The 27,321-nt window shown below is 34.8% G+C and overlaps 1 protein-coding gene across 1 annotated transcript in view; it reads left to right on the forward strand.

Annotated features, from left to right (window-relative positions):
* The window catches only part of LOC142317849 (gamma-glutamyl hydrolase-like), a 29,713-nt gene extending 11,274 nt beyond the window's left edge, over positions 1–18,439 (forward strand). The window contains exons 5-7 of the mRNA XM_075354399.1: positions 6,042–6,153; positions 14,583–14,812; positions 17,541–18,439. Coding sequence (XP_075210514.1) covers positions 6,042–6,153; positions 14,583–14,812; positions 17,541–17,913 — 715 coding nt within the window. The 3' untranslated portion in view covers positions 17,914–18,439. The remainder of the gene's footprint in view (positions 1–6,041; positions 6,154–14,582; positions 14,813–17,540) is intronic.
* Positions 18,440–27,321: the final 8,882 nt, after the last annotated feature.

Below are 27,321 nucleotides of genomic sequence, written 5' to 3' on the forward strand. Positions count from 1 at the left end.
CAATGAACATAAACAATTTATTAATGCTACATCAGTTACTGTTATTGGCAATTACGATACACTGAAAGCCGTCCTTTGCAATAAATGCAAAGGACGGCTTTGCATTTATTGCAAAGCCGTCCTAAAGTATATTAAGAAATCAAAGGATTTCTTAATATAATTGTAACATTTATTACAAAATATTTATTAGAAATATTCAAGAAAGTTTACACCAGTTGTTTGTTCATTAAAATATCATTGACATAAAAAAAAAATATAAAAATATTAATATAATATATAATATATTATATCATTGACATAAAAATATAAGGAAAATAAAAGAAGAATCATTTTTTCAAATATCACATTATACTCCTGTTCAGTTCATTTAAAACTTGTCTACAGATTGAAATTCCCTTAATGGCTTTTCTAATTTTCATAAACTTTGTCAAATCTTGTCAATTCTTTCGGAAATTGTATCGAAAATTTTTTTTTTATTGTCAATTCTTTCAGTGCTTCTAAAACTTACACAAACACATCAGAAAATACAAAAACAAGAATGATGGTGATCTTGTTGCAGATCATTATTCATAAGACATTTGATAATTGTAGATTTTAGATTAGAGTTGATTGATGGTAAACAATTAAATTGCCAAAAATAATCAAAGAATCTTTAATAGTATACAAAAAAATAAGTTTTATAATAAAACTGTTATAATAATTATTATATTTCACTATAAATTGCAATATGATTGTTATATTTAAAACTAAATTGAATGGTTGGTATTTTACTGATTCTGGAGGTTAACTAGGTATTGACAATAATGAATCTATTAATGATTTCTCGGCGGCTCATTTATGATTCATCATGGCGGGCAGAGATCTAAAACCTTGAGTAAGGGTTGTCTCGCTCTTTGTATGTCTTGTTACGAAGGCTATTCATATGGATTAAGTATCTGACCTGACTTCAGTCATTTATTGCAACCTTTAAAAGATTCATAACAATTTAGAGGTAGACCTACTCAAGCTTTTTCTCTCAACAGATTCTATTTCTGTTCCGTCAAATATCATTCATAATGTATATCAATTTTTAATTTGAGAACCTCTATCACCAGGACACTGTTTCATTGTATGTCCATTCACGTCTTTACATGAACCCAATTACCAAAAAATTCCAACCACTAAGGCTGTTTGTAACTACTTCAAAATATAATGCAACTATTTGCAGCAACGCCATTTATCACGTAATCTTTCTGTTGGAGATTTAGTGTTGATCACCAACGAGAATACTTCACCATGCACTGGAAGCAATCACATACATCCACATTGTGCAAATTATCTACAACTACAGTTATCCTCTCAAGTTATCCACATTATGCAAATTTTCCACAACCACAGTTAGCTTAGTTATCCTATTAAGTCATCCACATTGTGAAAGAAACACATTATTCAGTTTCTTCTGACAACCTAGTAGTGTTGTTGATTTAGATAGTTTAATGGTCAATTTCGAAGACCTTTGCATAAATAGTTTACCACCAATCTCTAATGATTGAGTTTATTATTTGCATACTTCATTGTTGTTACAATTTCATTTAATTTGCATCTCATAATATGATTGATTTGATATTTATATACTATTGTTAATGTAATTTCATTGATTTGTTTTGTCAAAAATATGATTTTTGATATGTTCATAAATTTTATATAATTGTTTGTAACTCAATCTGCATATTCATATTAACTAATTGTTAACTCTTACCATTAGATGTGTAAAGACTAGTTGTTACAGTACATGCATATAACATATATGAGGTGTGTGAGAAAAGTAATGAGACTGACGTTTTACTTACCAAAGTTTTTATTTTTTTCAAACAACAATGTTATCTCCTTCAAAGTAGTTCCCTTGGGCAGCCATACACCGGCGGAGTCGTTGTTCCCACTCCTCGTAGCAGCGCTGGAAGGCTTCAACTGGTAGGGCTTTTAACTGGTCAGTCACAGTCTTTCGAATGTTCTCCAGAGTTCCAAAATGATGTCTTTTTTAAGAAAAAGGAAAAAGTCACAAGGACTCAAATCAAGTGAATAGGGGGGGTGGGGTTGAGGAACCGTAGGAATGCGTTCTGAGGTCAAAAATTCCCCATTGGAAATGGCTGTGTGACACGGGACATTGTCGTGATGAAGCATCCACTTGTCTGCAATGTCTGGTCTCACGTGAATCACTCTTTTCCTTAGCCTTTCAGGGACCCCTTTTTAAAGCACTTGGTTGACAATTTGTCCTGGAGGAACAAATTCTTTATGCACGATACCCCTACTGTCAAAAAAGTAAATCGCATGGTTTTGATCTTTGATTTGCTCATTCGACATTTTTTCGGTCGAGGAGATGACAGAGTGTGCCACTCTTCACTTTGCCGCCTTGTTTCAGGATCATACTCAAATATCCAGGATTCATCACCTGTGATCACGATTGAAGAATTCGTGGTCATTGTTAATCCTCTCAAGAAGATCAACGCTCATGTTTCTTCAACTGTCCTTCTGTTCCGTTGTGAGGTTTTTCGGCACCAATTTCGCACAAACCTTTCGCATGTTCAAATCGTCTGTCAAATTTTGATATACGGTGAAAGTGTTAAAATTGAACTGTTTACTCATTATTCTTATTGTTAAGCAACGGTCTGATCTCAAGAACCCTCACACGCACAGTGTTTTCGTCATATTTTGAAGTTTAAGGTCTCCCTGAGCGAGGTAGATCTTCAACGTGTTCTCGGCCTTCCAAAAATGATTTGTGCCAGCGTTAAACTCTTGATAATCAATGTTCCCCATAAGCCTGTTTCAATTGTTCAAAGGTCACACTCGCGGATTCCCCAAGTTTAACACAAAACTTGATTGCACAACGTTGTTCTAAGTTCTGATACTCCATTTTCGTAACACACAACAAAAACACAACTTCACTGATGGCGCAGTCAAAAATAATGTGTTGGCTGAACGGAGTAGAAACTCGTACTGAGCATGTGGAAGGGATGAACAAACTGGTCTAGCACAGACCGGTAGACACAGAGTTGCCAGATTGCTCGCAGTGTTACCAATCTCATTACTTTTCTCACACACCTCGTACATACATACACATGAAACTATATGAGTCGTCCTAGTCACCAAACTTGTTTGATTCAATTTCTTATAGTATCCCAAGATTTTACTAGAGACTATTTACTCATTTATTCAAGGTGTTTATGACACTAGAGATTATTTATTCAATATATTCGTTGAAATTTTTTACACATTAAAAAGATACAAATGAACTATATGACAGTTATGAATTATTCTACACAATCATTATTCTTCATTCACAATCATTCTTCACAATCATTATTCTACTATGTATAAAATGAGTATGAATCCAATTTTAAGCCAATTATAGATTCAATAATTTAATTGTAATTTTATATTTAACAGATATTCACATTTAAATTTTGTTTATTGTTCTGTAATACGGCATAATCTATGCAGCATTGTACATTTATTCATTGCCTACATTGTATAATACAATCATTCACGCTTAGTATATTAATATTACAATTCAAGAGTTATTATCATTTTATTTTGATATTATAAAAAAATCATCATATGATTTTGGCAGGCATATGTTCAGATGCAACACTCCTGATGATTCACTCAGCTCCTCTATAATATATAAGCCGGCTCTGCACTAGATTCTGACCATCATTCGAAAACTCATTTGTGTGTTACAATTTTAATATTGTTTAGTCAAAATAACATTTCATACTGTTAACATGTAAATTACACATATTATTCAACAATGTAACATACTAATTAAATTAAATCTGAAATATGTTAATATATAATGATCATTATAACTTACGAAAATATATTCTTTAAACATAAGTGAACAATGTATTTTATTTGCCATGAAATATGAACCAGTAAGATTAATATCTAGAATAAATACAGCTAACCAAGGTATGGCACCAAGGCGGTTTTTATTCAACAATACTTTTCTCTTAAATAGTTTTTCTGTATAATTTTATCAGACAACTTAGTGACCTAAATATAACAATCCCAAACGTAAAACACCTAATTTCATAATCTGGGTTCATTATTGAGTAAATAGAGTAACATGCAAATTAATCTGAATATGTTTGTTATTTAATAAGAAGTAACATTATTTAGAAAAAAATATCACATCTATATAATTTGTGAATATCTAGTAATTATTACTATTACATTGTAATGTTCTCCTTTATTGTTAATCACTTCATGTACACAGTTTGGTATCAATTCAACAAGTGAATAACAAATTATTTTTACTTATTCACCTTAAAACTATATTGATATTATTGCTTTAATGAGGTCAGTTTTTGTGGTACAATTCAATTTTGAGAGTAATTTTTTGACTTCTATGCAAAGATTTTCAATTGAGTTTAAGTCTAAGGAGTTGCCTGACCACGGGAGCAGTTTAATGTTTTTTTTTCCCCCAATTTTGCAGTACAGCATGGTGCCATATTTTGTAGGAACATTATGTCACTCTGTGGAATTCGTTTTGAAGTTGTGTCACACCCTTTACTTCAGAATTTTAATATATCCACATTTCTCAACATAGCATCAGCAGGAAGTAATAAGCAAAGAACTTCAAATCTGAAACAACACCAAAACAATTTTTGCTGAAGATGTTTAACTAATTATTGGATATGAGTTAATGATGTATTTTCATATGATGCTTTTCTGATTTATGGAACCCTTTGCCCCTGACCAAAAAAAATGTGACTTGTTGGAAAATATATCATTTTTCCAGTTAGCATATGCTTTGCTCCATAGGAGCCTTTTTTTGCACATTGATGGTGTTAAAAGCTGCTTTTTAACTGGCCAGTGGGCCTACTTTCCAGCTGTGAGAAGTTGGCGCTGAACAGTTATCATGTGTAAATCTGTTCCACTGGTTGCTAATTCTCAATTTAAGTCCACAACAGATAATATTGGATCAAGTTTACTTTTTATCACTAATAATTGATTATTATCACTAGTTTTAGTTTCAGTTTTAATTTAGTTTATTATCACTACTAGTTTTTCTTTTCCAGCCACATTTACCTTTCCTTTGAGATGAAAAGAAATTAGTTTCTTTAAATTTTATTAAAATATCATTCACTGTTCCTACTCCAACACCACACTCAGAAGCTTTTTTTTTTGATGTGTCATACTGGTATGCTCAGAAGAAAAAAAAAATTTTGAACACTTTTTTGGAGTTATGTCCATTATTATATATTCAAGATATATGAAACAAAAAATTTTTTTTTGTTTGGGGGCGAAAAACACCTGAGTGTTATCATCGCCAGGAATTTTTATTAATAAAAGTGTAAAATAGCTCAAAATAGCAGAAAAAATACTATTTTTTTTTTTTTTTATAATTAAAAATGAAATAAATTTTCATAAAATACTATTTATAACAAGAAAATTGGTAAATAACAAAGAATAATAATCTCCCATTACATAGAAAAGAATGGGTGTAGTCAAGCATTGTAGCCACAACATAGAAATAAGTAAAAAATTACCTGCGTTCAAATTAACTTGCTTGTACACTACTGTATAATTAATGTACATTATCTAGACTACTTGTCTCACAATTGTGAGACAAGTTATCATGTCAAACATAACAACTTTCATGCATCTATTTGACCTGGAAATACAAAATATACATTAGTCTCATCTCTACTGAATGTTATTTTTTTATTCAAATTTTCTGTTTGTTTATTTATTAATTATGTAATCCAGGCATCATTTGTAAATGAACAACTGCTTTCACTAGAAGTAATCTGTAGTGATTCACTGGGAAAGTTAAAAGTTTAGAGATCTTATCTACTGCCTTATTGAGTATAAAGAACTCCTTCATACTATTAAAATTTATTCTGTAAAAAGCAACTTCTATGGATTGGTTGCATTACTAACAATAGAAGAAACAGTAAATTTGTAATAAAATATATATAAAGTAATATAGAGCAATATGATTACACTAGAATTTCAAGGAATAGATTAAAATTTTAATTCTGTTTATTAATTTTTAGGAAGCAAGTATCAGTATTAAATGGCATTGTAATTCCTGGTGGAACTGCTAAATTTAGTGATAAGAATGGTTATGCTGAAGCTGGAACTTATATTTTTAATCTAGCTGTTCAGGTAAAAATATCCTGAATATTAGATAAATAATTACAAAGATATAATAAGTTACTTATATTTTTTTATGATAAAATTGTATTGCCTGAGAATTGTAACTGTTAACACACTTTTAGAATCTGGCTGTGGTTTATTTTCAGATTCAGGCTAACTATGCCTGAATTTTTTATATTAATTAAATTTATATCACCAATAAAATATTCATTACAATTAAAATAATAAAATTATAATTTTTCTTCAAAAAATTGTTACGCGTTTTCTGAAAAATTGCACAATTACTCATTAAGTAGACATGAATTTTAATAGTGTTATTAATTAGCTTAAATTTTAAAATTTATCTCTGTGCTTCTGATTGGTTTGATAATAAAAATCATTACCACATAGTTGGTATATTAATTTAATCACCATTTTCAATATTTTATTGAAAAAAAAATTGTGAAAAAAGTTTGTAAATCTAAGAGGCATTGTGGTGCAGGCATTATTACAATAATCACAAAAGTTTAAAAACACATCTTAATTTTTGAAGCTAAAACAGGTTGAATGCAGTGCTATTTTTATTTTATTTGTAATTAATAATTACACGTATATAATATTAAACACATGTTTTACATGTTTTATGCACAAATAATAATAATAATGCCCTCAGGTAGATAATCCCCACGTCCGGAACATAATACCTACGTTCCACGTCCAGAGTGGCAAAAGCTGTACATAAGTATTGTTTTTAATGCTGGCTAACGGGGCTCTTTGTGTTTTCCTCGGAGATGTAATTTTTTCGTCCTAATTCCACCTACAGACCGTATTTAAGGACTGGATTTATCGGCCACCTGCAGTTACGAAAATTTAATTGATTAAGGAAATGGATTCACACCATCTTTAGAGATGGCGATGTGGCGGCCACGGTCGAAGTGATTGCAGGTAACGGAGGCCCTTTCGCTGTCCACATGCCCCCCGCGATGGCAAGTATCTTGCTAAGATGACGGTGAATGGGAGCCCTGAAAACTAGGTGTGTAGCGGCCTGGAATCAGTGCAGAAATTGCGCATTCGCTCTCTGCCAGGACATATGCCGGTTCCACCAAAGTACCGGATCGGACCTCCACGGTTAGCAGCCCTGGAGTTGGGGTGTACCCCAGCGACTAGCATTGCTACAGAAGGGATTAAATTATCATGCAGCATGAACAATCTAATGTGACAGAGGGTTCACGAAAACAGCCTCGTTTGGAACCAGCTGTTTCACCTCGGCGAAACTGAGAAAGAGTGCTGAGTCAAGACGGCTAGAAAATGAAGCTAAGAGTTTGAAAACAGCTTTATTCAAGAATAATATACCAAAATCAAAATATTTGATTATTACGAAAGATAATGGAAATTTCTCGAGGGTAAGTACTTTTTTCATTGCTCGAGATATAACTAAATGGGCTAGAGGCCCAGTTAAAGAAATAATAAAAACTTATAAGACTGCATATAGAGACTACAAATGATGCACAATCACAAAGGATCCTAGGGCTCAAGAATATTGGTGATTTTCCTGTGCATGTCGATCCGCACGGCACACTTAGTACCTTAAAGAGTGTTGTGGTCTATCGGGATCTTCTGAACTGCACAGAGCAGGAAAAAATCGAGGAATTGACGCCATAAGGAGAGTTGAACATGAGAAGAAACGGCGACGTTTTTACGGGTTTCCAGGTTCCCGCCTCTAATCGGCGCCTGAACCAGGGGCCGATCCATGTTCGTCATCGTCCACGACTTCGATCGTCTCCGATTCGGAGGCCTGGAGCTATACGGGCGATGGCATTCTTAACGAATACGAAGCTGTTCGTAACATGTAAAAAAGGGAAAAAAATGATTGCTGAAAGGCAAACCAAGACCATAGACTAATTAAAAATTAGCGAGTCGATTCTTCAATGGAATATTAATGGATGTTTTTCGTCAAACATCCATGAGCTCCAACGCTTAGTACATGATGTAGACCCAATTTGTATATGCCTGCAAGAAATAGATTTCTGCTGAAATGAAAATTTTCAACTAAGAAGATACGATATATTTCGGTGATATCAACCGCCAAATATAAGAGTTGGAAGTGGAATAGCCATATTAACATCGACTAGAGTTACCACCGAAGCTGTCGATCTAAACACAAATCTACAAACGGTCGCAATCAGAATGAAACGTCCGTTTCAGATCACTATCTGCAGCATATTCTTGCCGAATTATGATTGGAAGGAAGATGAGATAGCACGATTAATTTCTCAGCTTCCCCACCATATAATGTGGTGGACTTCAACGCACATAATTCTCTTTGGTGGTCGGATCGAATAGATCCCCGAGGAAGATAATTGGAAAAGTTCCTGCTGAATTCTGATTTTATTCTTTTAAATGATAGTTCAGGAACTTTTTTCAGTGCCAGAGATGGATCGACGTCCAGTATAGATCTAGCACTTATAACTGGATTGATAGCACCGAGGTACACCTTCCATGTTTTAGAAGATTTACGTGGAAGCGATCATTTTCCGGTGCTACGAAAAAAGGAGATATTGCTATTGTGGAGCCTTTCTTTTCCATTTATATTTTTGTTTTATTTATCTTTAATTTTAAGATCAGGGCCCTTTACACCCCATAAGTTATTTTAGTGTTTGCCCTTAAATATTCTGTAAATTTTGTTGTTTTTAAATAAAATGTAAGGGCCCTTTACACCCTTACATATGACGATCCTGATGGTGATATAATTGTAACTGATTTTACAAAGAAAACATAGCCCATTTCTAAAAGATGGTTGTTTGACAAGGAAAATTGGACGACCTTCACAGCTAGGATGATACTCCCTGAAACAACTGGAATTGTCGAAGCCGATGTCGACGCCATATCTAATACAATACTTGACTCGGCATCAAGATATATTCCCAAAACATCTGGGAAACTTAAGAAGCGACCCGTTCCGTGGTGGAACGATGAAGTAAGTGAAGCTATTAAAAGAAAGAAAAAAGTGTATAACGCCTTTGAGAAACGTCCCACACTAGAAAATCTAATTGCCTTTATAAAATACAGAGTGTATGTAAAAATAATTATGATTACTCTAAAAAAATATCCTGGCAGCAATATATGTTATCCACTGACAGAAACACAACTGCACCAGACGTTTGGAAGAAAGTGAAGGCGAATTGTGGACGTACAATCTTTACTCCCATAACTAGCCTTCAATATGAAGATGAAATTACAGATACTCCAAACGAAATTGCAGAGTTACTAGCTAATCACTTCGAAAAAGCCAGCAAAACGGCTAACTACGACAAATATTTTAGGACGAAAAAAGCAAAACTTGAAGGTCTACTAAATTTTAGAACTGAAATAAATTATTCATTCAATATACCTTTTAAAATAGAAGAACTTTTGAAAGCGTTGGAAAAAGCCGGAAACACAGCTGCTGGTTCGGATGAAATTCATTATAACATGATCAGGCAGATGAATACCATTGCAAAACGTAGATCGTTAGAACTATATAATCAGATATGGCGAGATGAAATGTACCCGTAGCAGTGAAAAAAAGCATATATTGTTCCAGTGTCAAAGAAAGATAAAAATTTGACAGATCCCAATAGTTACCGTTCTATTTCTTTGACGTGCGCTATGGGAAAAATATTTGAAAAATGATAAATAATCGACGCGTTTGAATTTTAGAAAAAGAAAATCTCGTATCCTTACATCAATCAGGTTTTTGGCAATACCTCTCAACCACTGATCAAATGATCAACTAAGAGGAACATCATATACAACAGCTTTATCACAAGAAAACATTGTGTAGGAGTCTTCTTTGATCTGCAGAAGGCATTCAGTATGACCTGGTGACATGGAATAATGGTCCAAATACATGAATGGGGCATTCGTAGCAATCTGACAGTTTTACTCAGCAACTATACGAATGATCGTACTTTCCATGTACGCGTCAACAACGAATATTCATCAGAAAAATGCTTGGAAAATGGCATACCACAAGGTTCACCGTTGAGCGGTACCTTGTTTATGATCGCCATCAATAAACCTAATATTAGCCATTCCAGTAGAAATCAGCAAAAGTGTTGATGATCTGGCAATTATGTATGCCAGCAACAAGGCTTCTATGCAATTTGATGAAGTACAAATTACAACGAGCGATTAACGCCCTTAATGAAGTTGTGAAGAATAATTGATTCCAGTTTTCACCAGAAAAAACGTGCTGTGTACACTTTTGTAGGAAGAGAATTCCTCACTGAAGTCCTGTTTTGACATTCGACGACAATCCAATAGAATATAAGGATAATGTGAGATTTTAAAGTCTGTTACTGGATAAATCCCTTACATGGGGATTACATGTATATGACTTGAGTGATAGATGCAAAAAAGCCTTAAACATTTTAAAATGTTTATCCAGCATCAATTGGAGCTCAGATAAATAAATACTACTGAGGCTGTATAAAGCATTGAACTCGATTATGGATGTATGGTATATTCATCCTCTAGGAAGTCGCATTAAAGAAAGTTAGACGTAATACATAACAGCGGAATAAGACACGCGACAGGCGCATTTACAAGTCCAGCGACTAGTCTAATATCCGAAGCCGGAATAATGCCACTACACTACAGAAGAGAGATCCTACTGCTAAGATATGCAGTAAATATATGGGGGCCTTTCCTACCCATTAAATAACAAACATTTTAACAATCATCCTTTGGCTGCATTATATGAACATCGTGCTACCTATTCCAGACCTGCCGGAATAAGGTATCACGAATTGACAAGAAAATATGAAATTACTTTACCAGAAACATTAGCAATTTCTACAAGAGAAATACCGCCATGGTTTATCCCAATGGTAATCACAAGACTGGATCTCTCTCGGGAAGTAATGAAAAAGAAGCCAGCAGTAATCATCATCCAAACAGAAATTATCAACTGTCAGTAGTTATAAAGAACACATTAAAATTTATACTGACGGTTCTAAAACCAAACATGGTGTTGGAACCTCCATATTTGTAATTGGAGAAGCCCATTTTTGGAAATTGCCAGGATGGCCAGTGTTTATATGGCAGAACTTATTACCATACAGAAGAAGAACATTAAGGATGTCTTAATTGCAAACATCCTGTCCATTTTGTATGTTTTAAATCAATGTTTTAAATCACTATCGTGATGCATATTTGTTTGGACTCCAGGGTGTGCTGGTATTGCAGGAAATGAAAGCACAGACGAAGCTGCCAGTAAGACAACAGTCTGTGATAACTTGAATGTAATTCCTATATGGGTAGCAGATGTTAAAAATGGTTTAATACAATAATAACAACAATACAATAAGAAATAGGTAGAATACTGATTGGAGAAGATTAAATACGAAACTAAACTCAGTTAAAACTTTTCTGTATAAATGGAAGAGCGACATGATGTTGACTTGCCGAGAACAAATGGCTGTGACCAAACTTAGAATCGGTCACACACAAATAACAAATTCATATTTGTTAACCGTCAAAAAAAGACCATGTGTGGTGTTTTCAATAGAACACTTACTGTCAAGCATCTAATAAAAAAAATGTACCATATATGAGGACCTCAGAAAGAGGTTTTGACTAAGAAATAATATTGCTGTCGATTTGGAAAATAGAAATGAAGGAAAAATAGTTGCTTATCAACATGCCAGTGGACTACTTAAAAGTCTGTAAATAAATTCAAGTTATGTTAAAGAATCTCTAAGGGAGTAGCTTCTATGTGTGCAATGGGAGTCTTGAAACATGACATGTATAGGGACAGGAGGTAGCCCTCATGCCTAGGCCGCCTGGGCTTGCCTGCATGCAAGATTAGGGGAGTCGAATCCAATGATGGCATGTGAGACCCTCAAGGTTGGACTGAGGGCGCGGGGCCAAGGGTGTGCGCAAGGTATTTTACATCATGAAAAATACATTTTTTGCAAGTTTTTTTTTAGTATTTAATATTTAACTATTCTACATCATAGGTGCAATAAAACAGTGATTTTAACCTAATTAATAGGATATTTAATCACAAGATAATTAACAAAAATTATTCATCAAGAAAACTGAATAAAAACTCACCATTTTCATTATCAATTTCAAAACAGGGTCATTCACGGGAACCGGATGTTTTTGAAGTGAGTTGTACTCGGGCGTTCGTGGTGGGAGGGGTACGTGGCTGATGTCTGACGTTTCCTTTGTTCATAGCATTTACATTTTAGTCGTTGAGATGTAGTCGTGGACGCTAGACCAACGCCTGTACGCGTATAACAGTTTTGTGCGAAATGACGAATCCGTAACTGCTGTTTAGCGAGATTCCGCCGTCAGTTTAATATCCATCGTAATGCAAGTGTCCCTTCTCGTAACACAATATTGCGATGGGTAAACAACCTTCGAACAAGCGGTTCAATATTGAAGAAAAAACCACCGGGTCCCCGACGAACTGCTAGCACTCCGGAGAACATCGAACGAGTAAGGGAAGCCATTGTCAGAAGCCCACGCCGCTCTATTCAGAGGCATTCAGCAGCGCTTCAAATGAGCACAAGTACGGTAAGACGAATTCTGCATACAGACCTGCACTTCCATCCTTACAAGATAGCCGTCGTGCAGCAATTAAGCGAGCAAGATTTCACGCAGCGATTACAATTTTGTTGACAAATGCTTACCATTTTTGAAGAAAATGAAAATTTGTTATTGTTAATGAGTGATGAAGCCTATTTACATCCGAATAGCTTCGTCAACAAACAGAATTGCCGGTATTGGGCAGAAAGAAACACACATCAGCTTCACGAGAGACCACTTCATAGCCCAAAGGTGTTATTGGACCATATTTTTTTGAAGAAAATGACGCTGCCGTAACTGTAACAGCTGATCGTTACATTGCGATGTTGAATACGTTTTTCATCCCTGAGTTACGAAACCGGGGAATCGATTTTCAAAATGTGTTATTCCAGCAGGATGGAGCTACAGCGCACACAGCGAGGGCAACGATGGCTGTTCTCCGTAACTTGTTTCCGGGACGGATCGTTTCCAGATTCGGCAACATTCCTTGGCCCCCTCGGTCCCCCGACTTGAGTAGTTGTGATTTTTTTCTGTGGGGGTTTCTGAAATCGCGTGTGTACGGCAATAAACCGCGTACATTGGAGGACCTAAGGATCGCAATTCGTCATAACGTCATCCAGATTGATGTAGACATGCTGCAAAGAATTGAGGCCAGTTACCGTGAAAGGCTGCAACAATGTATTGCCCAAAATGAACATCACTTGCCGGACATAATATTTCGTTCATGAGTAAGTAACAAATGCTTTGATTTAACAAGTGTTTCAGTACCAATAAAACTTTTTTAAAGTAAATATTCAATTTTTTATGATTATTTTAAAAACATCCGGTTCCCGTGAATGATCCTGTTATGCAAAAAAAATTGTTCACATCAAATCAGAATTAGTTTTGAGGAATAAAATTACTTGTCAGATTATTGTTTAGTACTTGTAAATATAAATTATTTAGACATATTTATTAATCAGAAATTCAAAAAAAAAAAGAAAAAAGAAAAACATTCATACTTAAAAATAAAATAACAGCTTGCTCTTTCAAACCGATCAGAAGAGAATTATTTTCATAAATCAAAGGTGAACACTTCATCCTACAGAAAAGGGAATTACACACTTATTTTTTTCATTATTAGTAATCTTTCATTAAAGTATCTTTCCATCAGTTAATTTTAAATTTGATTAAAAAATTTTCTTTTACTCAACATTATACGATTGATGATGAGTTTTTAAATAGTATTAAATAAATTAATTTTAATTTTTTTGAGTGCTTGTTTAAAACTTTCAAAAAATGCACACAAAGTATTTATTAGTAAGTATAGTATTTAGTATTTATTACTAAAGTATATTTATTAATACATCAATAATTTCAGTTAATGCTGTCCTGATTGTGATTTCTTTATAGTTGATCCTTCCAGACAAATTGTAGGACAGTTCCATATTTAGTCCTTGTTTTAAAACAACTGCTTCGTGGTAGGAACTGTGTAAAGCATGATTTTGCACCAACAGGTGAATCATTAGACAGTAGACTTATATTAATAACAAATGTAAAAGGAAAACAATTATAATCCATTTACTAAGTTTCAGTGTAACTTTTCAGCCTCTATAGCTTAACAATAAAGTTGCTCTGATTTTGTTATTCATATTAATTTAAGGTGATTTAAATTTAAATTTCAAATACATTGTGCAATTTGTATCCAAATCAGATATAATGAATAATTTTAATATCTGTCTTCTTAGCCATCACAGGATTTTGTTTTTCCATGCCACATACCCATATTCATGCACTAACTTTAAGTTCAAGTTGTGAATTACATATATTTCTAAAAAATGGTGAAATCATTTAGATAGATAAATGAAATTCAAGAATCTTTAATTAAATTCATGTTATAGGCTAATCAGCAAGGAGATCATTTTCCAATATATGGTGTCTGCTTAGGATTTGAACTCCTTCTACATTTAGGGAACAATGGCAAAGAATTAAGAACAAGTTGTAAATGTGAAAGTATTGGTCTACCTTTGAAATTTCTACCTGGCTTTAGACAAAGCAGGTTGTATGGAAATGCTAATGTAGAAATATTGACAATAATTTCTTCTACATCAGTTACATCTAATCATCATGTGTAAGTTGTTTGCAAGGATTAATTTGTAATTTACTTATATAAATTGCAATAGTGCAGTTTTATCACAAAGGAATTGTGAATGCTGTATTTTGCATATATATATTTATATTTATATTTATATTATATTATATTTATATTTATATTATATTTATATTTTAGTATTAATATAATTTAGAGATAGTAACCAATAAATACTACCAGAACATAACTATGACGAGGAGTCTTTAAATAGTCTGGCAAGTCTTCAAGACTTCAGGGGTTTGCATCCTCACGAGCCTAGCCTCTGCAGCTTGTCTTCCCATTACGCACAGAGTTGCAAGTTGCAGAACGCTGTACGCATACACTACACCAAGAACACTTCACAATTTACAACATATACTCTTACACAACTACACAACAACATCCTACTACATTATTTCTTGTTACACTTACCCTGTGATGCAGTGTTGCAACATGTTACAAAATGCAACCATAACCCAAGGTGGAAATTATCATGCCAATAGGTGGACTGCTCTTCATAGTGAATCTCAAACGATGTTTTCTGGGTACCTGGTCGAACTTGTTTGAATTTAGCTCTAACTCCAGTATGCATGCGCTCTGCTGGAGTGGTTCATTATATCACTGGTACTCATGGAAACAAAATTATTAGTCCACAAAATAATCTCTTGACGGTTGGTGGAATATAATAGTCATGCACAAAACAGTGCAATAAATTCTGATACATTCAGTCTTAAATATAAAAATATTGTATTCATTGTTCTTTGAAATAATCAGTGGTTCCCTCCAGAAGGTCTCGCCTTTCTTGATTAAAAAAGTTATAACGGGTCCAAGTGGTTCCCTGAAGAATATTAAAAAATTGCAAGATGGATTAATTCTGATTGAAACATTTAATGATGAGCAGAGGCTATCTATGTTATGTCTTCGTAATATGATTGGTACAAATATAAGTGTAGAATGCCATAAAACTCTACTTATGAGCTGAAGAGTAATTTTTTGCTGAGTTCTTCTGGAGATGGACATAACTGAAATAGCTGATGAGCTTCGTCGCTAAGTTGTGGAAGTGAAACAAATAACGAAACGGCACAGCGGAGTAGAAGAACCTACAGCTTTCCTTATTTTAACATTTAATCTTCCAGTATCACCAGAGAAGATTAAAGTAGGTTTACCTGTCGGTTCGAGTACAAACTTTCATTCCCACCCCATGACAATGTTCCCAGTGTCAAGGATATGACCATATAACATCTTGTTCAAAAAATGTAATTTGTGTTCGATATGCCAAAGAAGATCACAATGACACTAATTGCCAGGAGGAAGAAATATGTGCCAATTGTAGGAGAACATATTCAGCTCGCTCACGAGTTTTCCCAAATTTCAACGAAGAGAAGGCTATCCTAAAAATCTGTACCAAGCAAAATCTTTCTTTCCCAGCTGCACAAAGAGAATATAAATAAATACAAAACTCTCAAAACTTGGTTAAATTAGATGTTTCTTTTGCTGCCACTATATCAAGTAAAGCTCCTATAAATGCAGGTATCCAATAGTGCAGATCCTGCAATGAGCTGAAAATGAGCTGCTACAAGGATACCACTAGCTACCCTCATTCCTGCTGTTGCTATGAAACTCTGTCCCTTCAAATTGCATATCTGCAATTTGTATCTCTCTCGAATTCTGAGTTCAATTCTATAGAAATGACTGATCTAACGCAAACCCTATCACCGTTGTAATTAGTAGGAGACTTCAATTCCCACCATACTTTATGGGACTCATCTTTCTGTTCCTCGCAAGGAAATATGGTAGATAGAGTGAGACAAGACTTGGACCTTTGTCTACTGAATGACGGTTCATTTATTTTCATGTCCTTATCATCTGGTACATTGTCCGATATCGACCTCTTCTTTACTCTCTCATCTTGATTGGTCTGTGTCAACTTTCACACCAGTGATCACAGGCCAATTATCATTTGTTATCGACATGAGGTGAACAAAAGGTCATGTAGATGGGTTGTTGAAAAGGTAGAATGGAACTGTCACCATAAAGCCTTCCCATCAGAGTATGACAATAGTGCAGTATGATCAACTGCACTTTGATCAACTTAACTCTTTTATGTCCCTGATACTTGAGAATGCTAATAGATATATCCCACAAATATTGGGAAACCCCAATGTTTATTTGTTCTGACTGATTTTAGTTGTAAATTTATTGTGATCCTTTATTTTTGTTAATAATTGTAAGTTTTAGTTTTTAATTTCATTTTTTAATATAGTTTTAGTTTTTTTATTTTTATTGTTATACTATGATATTTTAGCTGTGATATTAATTGTACGTTTTTGTTTGTTTAATTTTTTTTTAGTTTTGTTATGCAGTTTTAGTTATCTGTTTTCCTTTTTTTCTTTTACTTTTTTAATTCTGAGCAATGATAACATGCAAGCGTTTTTCACCCTCAAAAAACAAAACAGAACACAATAACAATTAACCATGCCTAACTACTTGATGAACCAATCAAAGGGAAATTGATCCATCATGGTTTAAATTTATTAATAAATAATATGGGACAATCTATTTAGTTATGTAATCCATTCATTAAGTTATATTCTTACTTTATATCCTTTACAAGCCAAGAATCCATTACCTGTGATGCTTCAAGTGGGACTATTTCATATTTTTATTTTCTACTGCTTAACTTTTTTATAATGAGTACTACTGAAATTAACATACTGTAATTTTTCAGATTTTGCATCACTCCACAAAATATGTCAACTACTGGCCTAAAAAATGAATGGAAAACATTATCTTTAAATACAGATGAAAATGGGTTAATATTTGTATCATCTGTAGAATCTATAATTTACCCATTTGCTGGCACACAATTTCATCCTGAAAAAAATGCATATGAATGGGAAAAATCACAAAATAATCCTCATTCTCGAAATGCTATATTGTCTGCAAGACATTTTTATGACTGGATTGTAAATGAAGCAAGTAAAAGTGAACATTCATTTGAATCTGAATTAGAAAAAAATAATGCACTAATTGGAAATTATCCAAAATTTTTTTCTGGTAAACAGGGTTTATATTTTGAAGAAATATATCTGTTCAAATAGAAATGACATCTAGGAGCTATAAGTATAATAATGAAGCTTTTATGTTCTCATCTATTTAATGTAAAAATATTTTGGTTGACAATGCATTAGTGCAGTAAATAATCTAAATGTTATTAATCTTACTTTTATAAAAAATGTTTTTTAATTATACAATATATTTACACCATTACCTTCATGATTAGAGAATGTTGAGGCTTCATAATACACTATTCATCTGCTAATTTGCTACTATCAGCAACAGGTAAAATGGTCTTTTGGAGTATGACTAATCCTCAAAGCTTCTTGTTTCATCAAATTGTTTTAATTATTTTTGAACTCATAATTAGAGGATGGTTAGGAAGTAGATTATTGAATAATTATTATTATTATTGGCGAAGGAATAATTAGATGAATTTGGTTTTAATAAATATATGCTGTCAAAAAAAGATTGATGTTAACGTCACCATTCAGTTGTAATTTTTGTTATTAAAATGATTTCATTTAAATAACTTAGTGGAGAAAGAATATCAAACAAAAAAATTATGAAAGAAAGGTCTAAAATTTATAATAAAAATTTGAATTTTGAATAAAGAATAAATACTTTGGTCTGTTTTTTTTAAAATTATTTTTTATGCAAAATTTTTTTTTTTTTTTTGTCTTCAGTCATTTGACTGGTTTGATGCAGTTCTCCAAGATTCCCTATCTAGTGCTAGTCATTTCATTTCAGTATACCCCCTACATCCTACATCCCTAACAATTTGTTTTTCATATTCCAAACGTGGCCTGCCTACACAATTTTTCCCTTCTACCTGTCCTTCCAATATTAAAGCGACTATTCCAGGATGCCTTAGTATGTGGCCTATAAGTCTGTCTCTTCCTTTAACTATATTTTTCAAAATGTTTCTTTCTTCATCTATTTGCCGCAATACCTCTTCATTTGTCACTTTAGCCAACCATCTGATTTTTAACTTTCTCCTATAGCACCACATTTCAAAAGCTTCTAATCTTTTCTTCTCAGATACTCCGATTGTCCAAGCTTCACTTCCATATAAAGTGACACTCCAAACATACACTTTCAAAAATCTTTTCCTGACATTTAAATTAATTTTTGATGTTAACAAATTATATTTCTGACTAAGGCTCGTTTCGCTTGTGCTATTCGGCATTTTATATCGCTCCTGCTTCGTCCATCTTTAGTAATTCTACTTTCCAATTAACAAAATTCTTCTACCTCCATAATCTTCTCTCCTCCTATTTTCACATTCATTGGTCCATCTTTGTTATTTCTAATACATTTCATTACTATTTGTTTATTTTCATGCGATAGTTCTTGCGTAGGACTTCATCTATGCCATTCATTATTTCTTCTAAATCCTTTTTACTCTCGGCTAGAATTACTATATCATCAGCAAATCGTAGCATCTTTATCTTTTCACCTTCTACTGTTACTCCGAATCTAAATTGTTCTTTAGCATCATTAACTGCTAGTTCCATGTAAAGATTAAAAAGTAATGGGGATAGGGAATATCCTTGTCGGACTCCCTTTCTTATTACGGCTTCTTTCTTATGTTCTTCGATTATTACTGTTGTTGTTTGGTTCCTGTACATGTTAGCAATTGTTCTTCTATCTCTGTATTTGAACCCTAATTTTTTTAAAATGCTGAACATTTTATTCCAGTCTACATTATCGAATGTCTTTTCTAGGTTTATAAACGCCAAGTATGTATTATTCCTCCGTATAACTCTTCAATATATTCCACCCATCTATCAACTTTACCTTTCGTATTACATATTGGTGTACCATCTTTGTTTAAAACATTATTCGATTTTAATTTATGTACCCCTAAATTTTCTTTAACTTTCCTGTATGCTCCGTCTATTTTACCAATGTTCATTTCTCTTTCCACTTCTGAATACTTTTCTTTAATCCACTCTTCTTTCGCTAGTTTGCACTTCCTGTTTATAGCATTTCTTAATTGTCGGTAGTTCCTTTTACTTTCTCCATCACTAGCATTCTTATATTTTCTAAGTTCATCCATCAGCTGCAATAAATCGTCTGAAACCCATGGTTTTCTACCAGTTCTCTTTGTTTCTGCTTCTGCTGATTTAATAATTTCCTTTTTAACATTCTCCCATTCTTCTTCTACATTTTCTACCTTATCTTTATTACTCAGACTTCTTGTGATGTCCTCCTCAAAAATCTGCTTTACTTCCTCTTCCTCAAGCTTCTCTAAATTCCACCGATTCATCTGACATCTTTTCTTCAAGTTTTTAAATCCCTATTTACATTTCATTATCACCAAATTATGGTCGCTATCAATGTCTGCTCCAGGGTAAGTTTTGCAGTCAACGAGTTGATTCCTAAATATTTGCTTAACCATGATATAATCTATCTGATACCTTGCAGTATCACCTGGCTTTTTCCAAGTGTATATTCTTCTATTATGATTTTTAAATTATTAGTTGGCAATTACTAAATTATACTTTGTGCAAAACTCTATAAGTCTGTTCCCTCTTTCATTCCTTTTGCCCAGCCCGTATTCACCTACTATATTTCCTTCCTTGCCCTTTCCAGTGCTTGCATTCCAATCTCCAACTATAATTAAATTTTCATCTCCTTTTACGTGTTTAATTGCTTCATCAATCTCTTCGTATACATACTCTACCTCATCATCATCATGGGCGCTTGTAGGCATATAGACGTTAACAATCGTTGTTGGTTTAGGTTTTGATTTTATCCTTATTACAATGATTCTATTGCTATGCGTTTTGAAATATTCTACTCTCTTCCCTATCTTCTTGTTCATTATGAAACCTACTCCTGTCTGCCCATTATTTGAAGCTGAGTTTATTATTCTAAAATCACCTGACCAAAAGTCGCCTTCTCTTCCCACCGAACCTCACTAATTCCTACTACATCCACATTTATCCTATCCATTTCTCTTTTTAAATTTTCCAGCCTACCAACCTTTTTTAAACTTCTAACATTCCATGCTCCGACTCGTAGAATGTTATTTTTTAATTTTCTGGTGTCTCCCTCCTTAGTAGTCCCCACCCGGAGATCCGAATGGGGGACTAGTTTACCTCCGGAATATTTTACCAAGGAAGGCGCCTCCATCATTGCTATATGGAAATGCAGAGAGCCACATTTTCTTGGAAAAAAAGCAGCTGTAGTTTTCTATTGCTTTCAGCTGCGCAGTACTCGGAGGACTGAGTGATGATGATATGGCCGTTTAGGTCATCCTGACTCATGCCCCTAACAACTACTGAAAGAGCTGCTGCCCTCTTTCAGGAATCATTCCTTAGTCTAGCTCTCAACAGATACCTCTCCGATGTGGTTGCACCTTCGCTCCAGCTACTCTGTATCACTGAATACTCTCAAGCCCCCTCACCAACGGCAAGGTCTCATGATTCATAGAGGAGGTTATGCAACATATAATGAACAAAAGGAGCTATAAAAGTCAGATTTCAATGCCGAATTACTGAAGTAATGTGACAATATGGAGGCTCATATCACTTATAAGGTGTAATAATTTAATATAAATGATGATATTCATAAATCCTTGAATTTTGTTTTTTTCATATACCTGATTTTGAAGATCAGCTTTTAAATACAATGAAAATGTTCTAAATATTATTTAATCAATTTGTTATGAACATGTTTTGCAATATATATATATATATATATATATATATATATATATAGTTTTTTCAATATTCAAATAATTTACATTATGACACATGACATTTTTTGACACATTTAAAAAACACACATTTTGACACTGTGCTAAAAAAAATTAATATTATATGAAATATAAACCTCCAAAACAGAGCAATTAGATAAATTAAACAACAAACAAATATTTAAATAAATGATTTAATATCTGAATACTTTTATAAACCAAAACTTAATTATGACAAATTAAATTACCATTCAAGATTATATTCTTATATACTATCATCCCCAAACCTCACTGGACTTCCAATATTACATAAAATTAATAATCCTGTAAGATCTTTAATAAATTTTTATAATGGCATCTGAATATAAATAAAAACTTAGAATAAAAATTAATCTAAAACATAACATGAAAATGGCTTCAAGTCGAAAATACATTAAATTCTGTTAAAGTTAATTATAACCCAAAAATGGTAAGTTATGATGACTCTAACATGTACTCTAATATACCAGTTGACAAGACAATAGAAATAATAAAAAATAGATTAAATGAAACCTCAGAATAAACCAATGCGTTTATAATTATTATAAGATATATTTGTTTTCAAAATTTCATAAAATATGAGAATAATTGTTACAAAAGGAAGGTTTACCAATACAAAAAAAAAATCATTTGGTAAACCTCTTTGCTATTATGTCAGAGACATATATACAATATTTTGAAAATAAAATAGTTCATGGCATAATTAATACAAATATATGTACATATATTTGATATATACATATCAAATATTATTGTGGATAAGACATTTAGATGTTATTTTAGTCATATACAACCCAAATATAAATAACAACATTTGATCATTTTAAATAAACTTAACAATTACAATAAAAACCTAAAATTTACATATGAAATAGTTAACAGAAAAATACATTTTTTTAGATATTGAAATCTAAATAAGCATAAACAATCAAATAGAAACATAAGTTTATAAAAAACCATAATAAATAATATTAAAATACATTTAAATTGTAACAATCCATGGTTACAAAAAAATTAATATATATAAAAACATGATTTTTAACATGATAAAAACAATTCAAAATATATGATACAATAAAAAATAGAAAAAAAAATGTATGAAACAAAACTGTTTCAATGGTTAAATGATAGAAAATAATAATAAAAAGCAAAATAAAAATTCCAAAGATAATTATAAAAAATACAACTCAAAAAAATATTACAAAAATTAATAATAATAGTCTACATCTCAAATACAATTACATAAATAAAATAATAGCAAAATTATTAATGTTTATGAGGTATGGGTATTAAATAATGAGACTAATGCTGTAAAATATTTTATTTTAAATTTATATGTATTTAGTTGTTATCCCCCTTCAATATACACCTTCCACTATTCTTACAACGCTCCATGCAAATTTTTCATTGTTCAAAACAGTACTGGAAGTCTTCTTCTGTGAGCTCTTTCATGATGCATGCTCCTTTTTTATTTCACAGCTTCAACAGTCTGAAATCTTTCTCCCTTTAATGCAGATTTGAACTTGGAAGACAGATAAAAGTCACATGGTGCCAGGTCAGGCGAATAAGGCAGATGGTCTAACATTGGGATGTTATACTTAGCTAAAAATGTCTTGACAGACAATGCAATGTGAGCCAATGTGTTGTCCTGATGAACAACCCATGATTTGTTCTTCCTCAATTCGGGTCATTTTTTCTTATTTTTTCAAGAGTTGAGCATGGACCTGTGGGTAGTAATGTTGATTAATAGTTTGACCTTCAGGAACCAGTGAAGGTACACCATCCTATGAATATCGAAAAGAACAATAATCATAGCTTTGAATTTTAATTTGCTCATTCGAGCTTTTTTAGCTCTCGGTGAAGTTGAGGCCTTCCAGTGCATGGATTGACACTTAGTTTCTGGATCATAAGTTAAAACCAATATTCATCACATGTTATCACTTTTTCCAAGAAGTTTGGGTCATTTTCAATGGCATTCAAAGTGTCAGAACAAACACTTTCATGAGCTTCTTTTTGTTTTTGAGAATTTTAGGCAGCATTCTTGTGCACACTTTTTGCATGTTAAAATTGTTATGTAAAATTTCCCTTATGCATTCTTTGTCAATTTCTACAGTTTCAGCAATGCACGAACAGTTAACCAATGGTAAGATCAGATTAGATTACCATATTTTCAATATTATTTTTATTCATTTTTGACATGGAAGGGCGATGCAGGTGAACATCATCTTCAGTATCTTCTTGGTCATTTGGAAATGCTTAAAACACTCAAAAATCAGCGCAATAAACATTCATTGTCATATACGTTTTTTAATAAAAGATAAGTTTCAGTTTTTCCAACTTTCATATTGGCTTGCTTAGCATTTCTCCTGCCACCACCCATTTGGTTGCCTTAAAGCATACGAAAAATGTCTATGCTACAAATGCCTACTGAGCCTTGAAATAGTTTAGCGACCAGTATCCTAAATAGCTTCTAGAGCTTACCTAATAGCGTGAGTGGACTAAGTGAGGTGCCATAAACCACTGGCTTACATGTCCCAACCGCTCACTTGTCATATATTTGCTAAAATTGGTAGGCGCACCCTGTCAACTACTAAATATATGTATAACATCCATAAATTAAAATTCATTTTGACTGGACAGCAATTCGATGTCATGCCTACGTCGCTGAATGCCAGCAAGTATCTGTCCACCATTTTAAAGCACTTGGAGCCTTAATTGGCTGGTGGTCAGCCATATATATCTCTTGGTTAGCTTCCCACAGCAGTGCGTAGTCTTTTCCCCTTAGGTAAACTACTGAAGTCGGTTATACAAAGCAACTGCATCAAGGAACACCCACACGGTCTGACAATGCGGCACTCACCACATTGACACGCCGCTTGTGAGTGGCCTCTCCTTGATCTCTAAGTTCCAGGGTGGCTCGGTCTCTGCCCTCACCCCTCCCCCCAAGAGCAGGACAGTCAAACATCAGGTGTTCGTTTGACTGGACCTCCCCACAGACGCACAGCTCTACAGCTGCCAGGCGAAACCGATATCGGCTAAATTAATATGGTTGGTGAGCACCTGCCGTTACCTTAAAAACGAGCTTGAGGCATACCATCCACCCATGTCCTGTACAAGGATCATACCTTAGCTGTGTGTGCCATTTAGAAGCCATGCATCCATCGCGAGGCTCTGCAGTCTCTTCTGCAGGCGGGAGACGGGTAACTTAACGAAATTTATATCCGGTGCATTGTGATCGCCGTTCCGCTCCGGTACTGGCTCGGCTCGAAACCGAATCCCAAATACGTCGACGACCTCTTCGCAATTTCTACATGGCTGCCCGAAATATCACCACTAAATCAATTGGGACAGCCTTTCCCAATATGTTGGTAACCTCGTAGAATGTTGTTTTAAAAACACCAGTGCATACAATTAAGGCTCAGTGCTGGGCGCTCCTTAGATTTTGAAGAAGTGGTCTATCATATCCAACCCATGCGCCCAAACGGGCGCCGCGTAAGTAGTCATACTTTCAAAGACACTTCGGTACACCATGTACATTTGACGGCCTATGGTCTTTCCGAGCAATCCTCCTAAGTTTGTTCATCACTGAGACGGCGTCCGCCGCTACTTGCTTAATGCGGTTGCTAAACAGCAACTTCTCATCAAACAAAACACCTAGGTACCTATGAACTATAACTTGGCTGATTACACAGCCTTTATACTTAATGTGGGGGTTACGACTGTACGATAATTTGTCTGCACCCTTGAGAAGCATGCACTTCGTCTTAGGCATAGAAATCCTTAAATTTTACATGTCCATCCAGCCCTCTGCGGTTGAAAAAGCCGCCTGCGCTCGATCTTCTAATTGCAGTCGTGAGTTACTACGAACTATTAGGAGACAGTCATAAGTGGAAGCCTGCGCCGTGACCCATCTGGGAATGTCAGTCCCAGAAATCCGTCGAATACCACGTTCCACAGCAAGGGACCGAGAACGGAACCCTGAGGGCTTCCTATAATTACGGACTTTTCCACAACTAGGCGCGCATCTTTGAACAGAGCCGTGCGGTTAGACAAATAGTCACGTACTACGGCCTGTAGGGCTACAGAACATTGCGGCGTTCCAACTCATAGAGGACATAACTCCAACACAAGGAAGCAAATGCTGGCTCTGTGACAATAAAAATTGCCAAAACATATTTACAGTCGGCGCTTTCTACGTCAGCAAGAACATTTAAGAAGAAATCCTCGGTACCAACCCCCTTTCATGAAGCCATCCTGGCCTCGATTTAGAAAACAGTTCATATCGATGTCTTCCCAGAGCCGTTTCACATCAGCAACTTACCGATAACCGGCAAACGGCTGATGGATCGATAATTACTGACCTAACTAGGATCCTTCCCGTATCCTAGCACTCTTTTCAAAATCCTTACCGGATTTTAAGAGCATCCTCAACAAAGCCACCTTCCAGCAAGCCGGAAAGCGTCCCAGCTTAGACACCTAGGGACGAGTCTGCCAAGCGGCTCTCTTATGACAGGCAGCAGATGATAAAAAATATCCGCATCAAGTTGGTCAATTCCCGGTGCCTTTCTCAGTGTCATTCGAGAAAACACTCATTCTATATCTATGGGATCCACAGCCCGCAAATCAGGTTTCACTGCTCTGACGCCGACTTCTGCTTCACCCTTCGGAGCATCTGGAAATAGAGTATTAGGAACGCCTGGTAAGTCGCCACAGATGTTAAAGTGTGGTCTCGACCACCAAACCGCATCGAACCCATCGAACACTGGACAGCACGTGCAATGGCTTTGGCCGGTAACATGACTTTGTGAGCTGCCAGGGGTTGCGCTGCAACTCGCTCATGGAGTCTTGCCAAAACTTGAGTTTGGCTTTCTTGATAGCATGAACATACTCTTACGGGCGAGCCGGTAGATCCGCAGACGCTCAGCGCGTACGTCGTGGACGATAATCCCCGTTAGGAGGCGACCCTGGTACCTATTCCTAGTGGACCTAACTCTTGCGCGCAGCACACTAAGGACCACCACTTTTCCCCTGGTTTCTGCCTGCGTCTAACAGACGGCTCCCCGGAAGCATCGATCATGACGGCTCCAGGCACTCTCTGATCAGCGGACGGTCATCGCTTAAGGGTCTGTCCATTGGCCGAGGTCGCCGTAAGACCCTATCGCAGCCTGTCTTGAAGGCCCGGCCGAATTGCTTAGCCATCAATTCAACCTCTTTCCTGTGCTCCATGCGCCATTCCAACCTCCTGCAAGGCAGCTGCGCACTTGCACCGCAAGCTGGGCTGATCCAGGCCCCTTAGGTTATAACAACCCGAATCTGGAGCTCTTAGACCGCGTCCGTAAACAATCTCATAGGTTATAAGCTTATGGTCACTCACACTGGCCTCGGGCTAGACAGTTCAACTACTTGTACTTCGCAGCAAGTCACTCGTCACCAAAGTGACGTCGATGTAACTTTCTCCCAGTAGGAAGAGAAAGTGGGCGGTTGTTCTGCATCATTAATCAAGTAGAGGTTCCTGGCTTCAACGAACTGTTCGAGATCAACGCCTCTGGGGATCAGTGAGAGGTGAACTCCAGGTGGGAGACTTGGCATTAGCGTCCAGAGCAACCAGCACTCTGGTGCCCGGGAATCCGTCCAGAATTCTACCCAACTTCACCACCAAGTCATCGATACTCCATCCAAGCTGGACGTATCCTGACACTAGTACGAC

This window comes from Lycorma delicatula, chromosome 1 (assembly GCF_047948215.1).
Source record: "Lycorma delicatula isolate Av1 chromosome 1, ASM4794821v1, whole genome shotgun sequence".
NCBI classification, from domain to species: domain Eukaryota; kingdom Metazoa; phylum Arthropoda; class Insecta; order Hemiptera; family Fulgoridae; genus Lycorma; species Lycorma delicatula.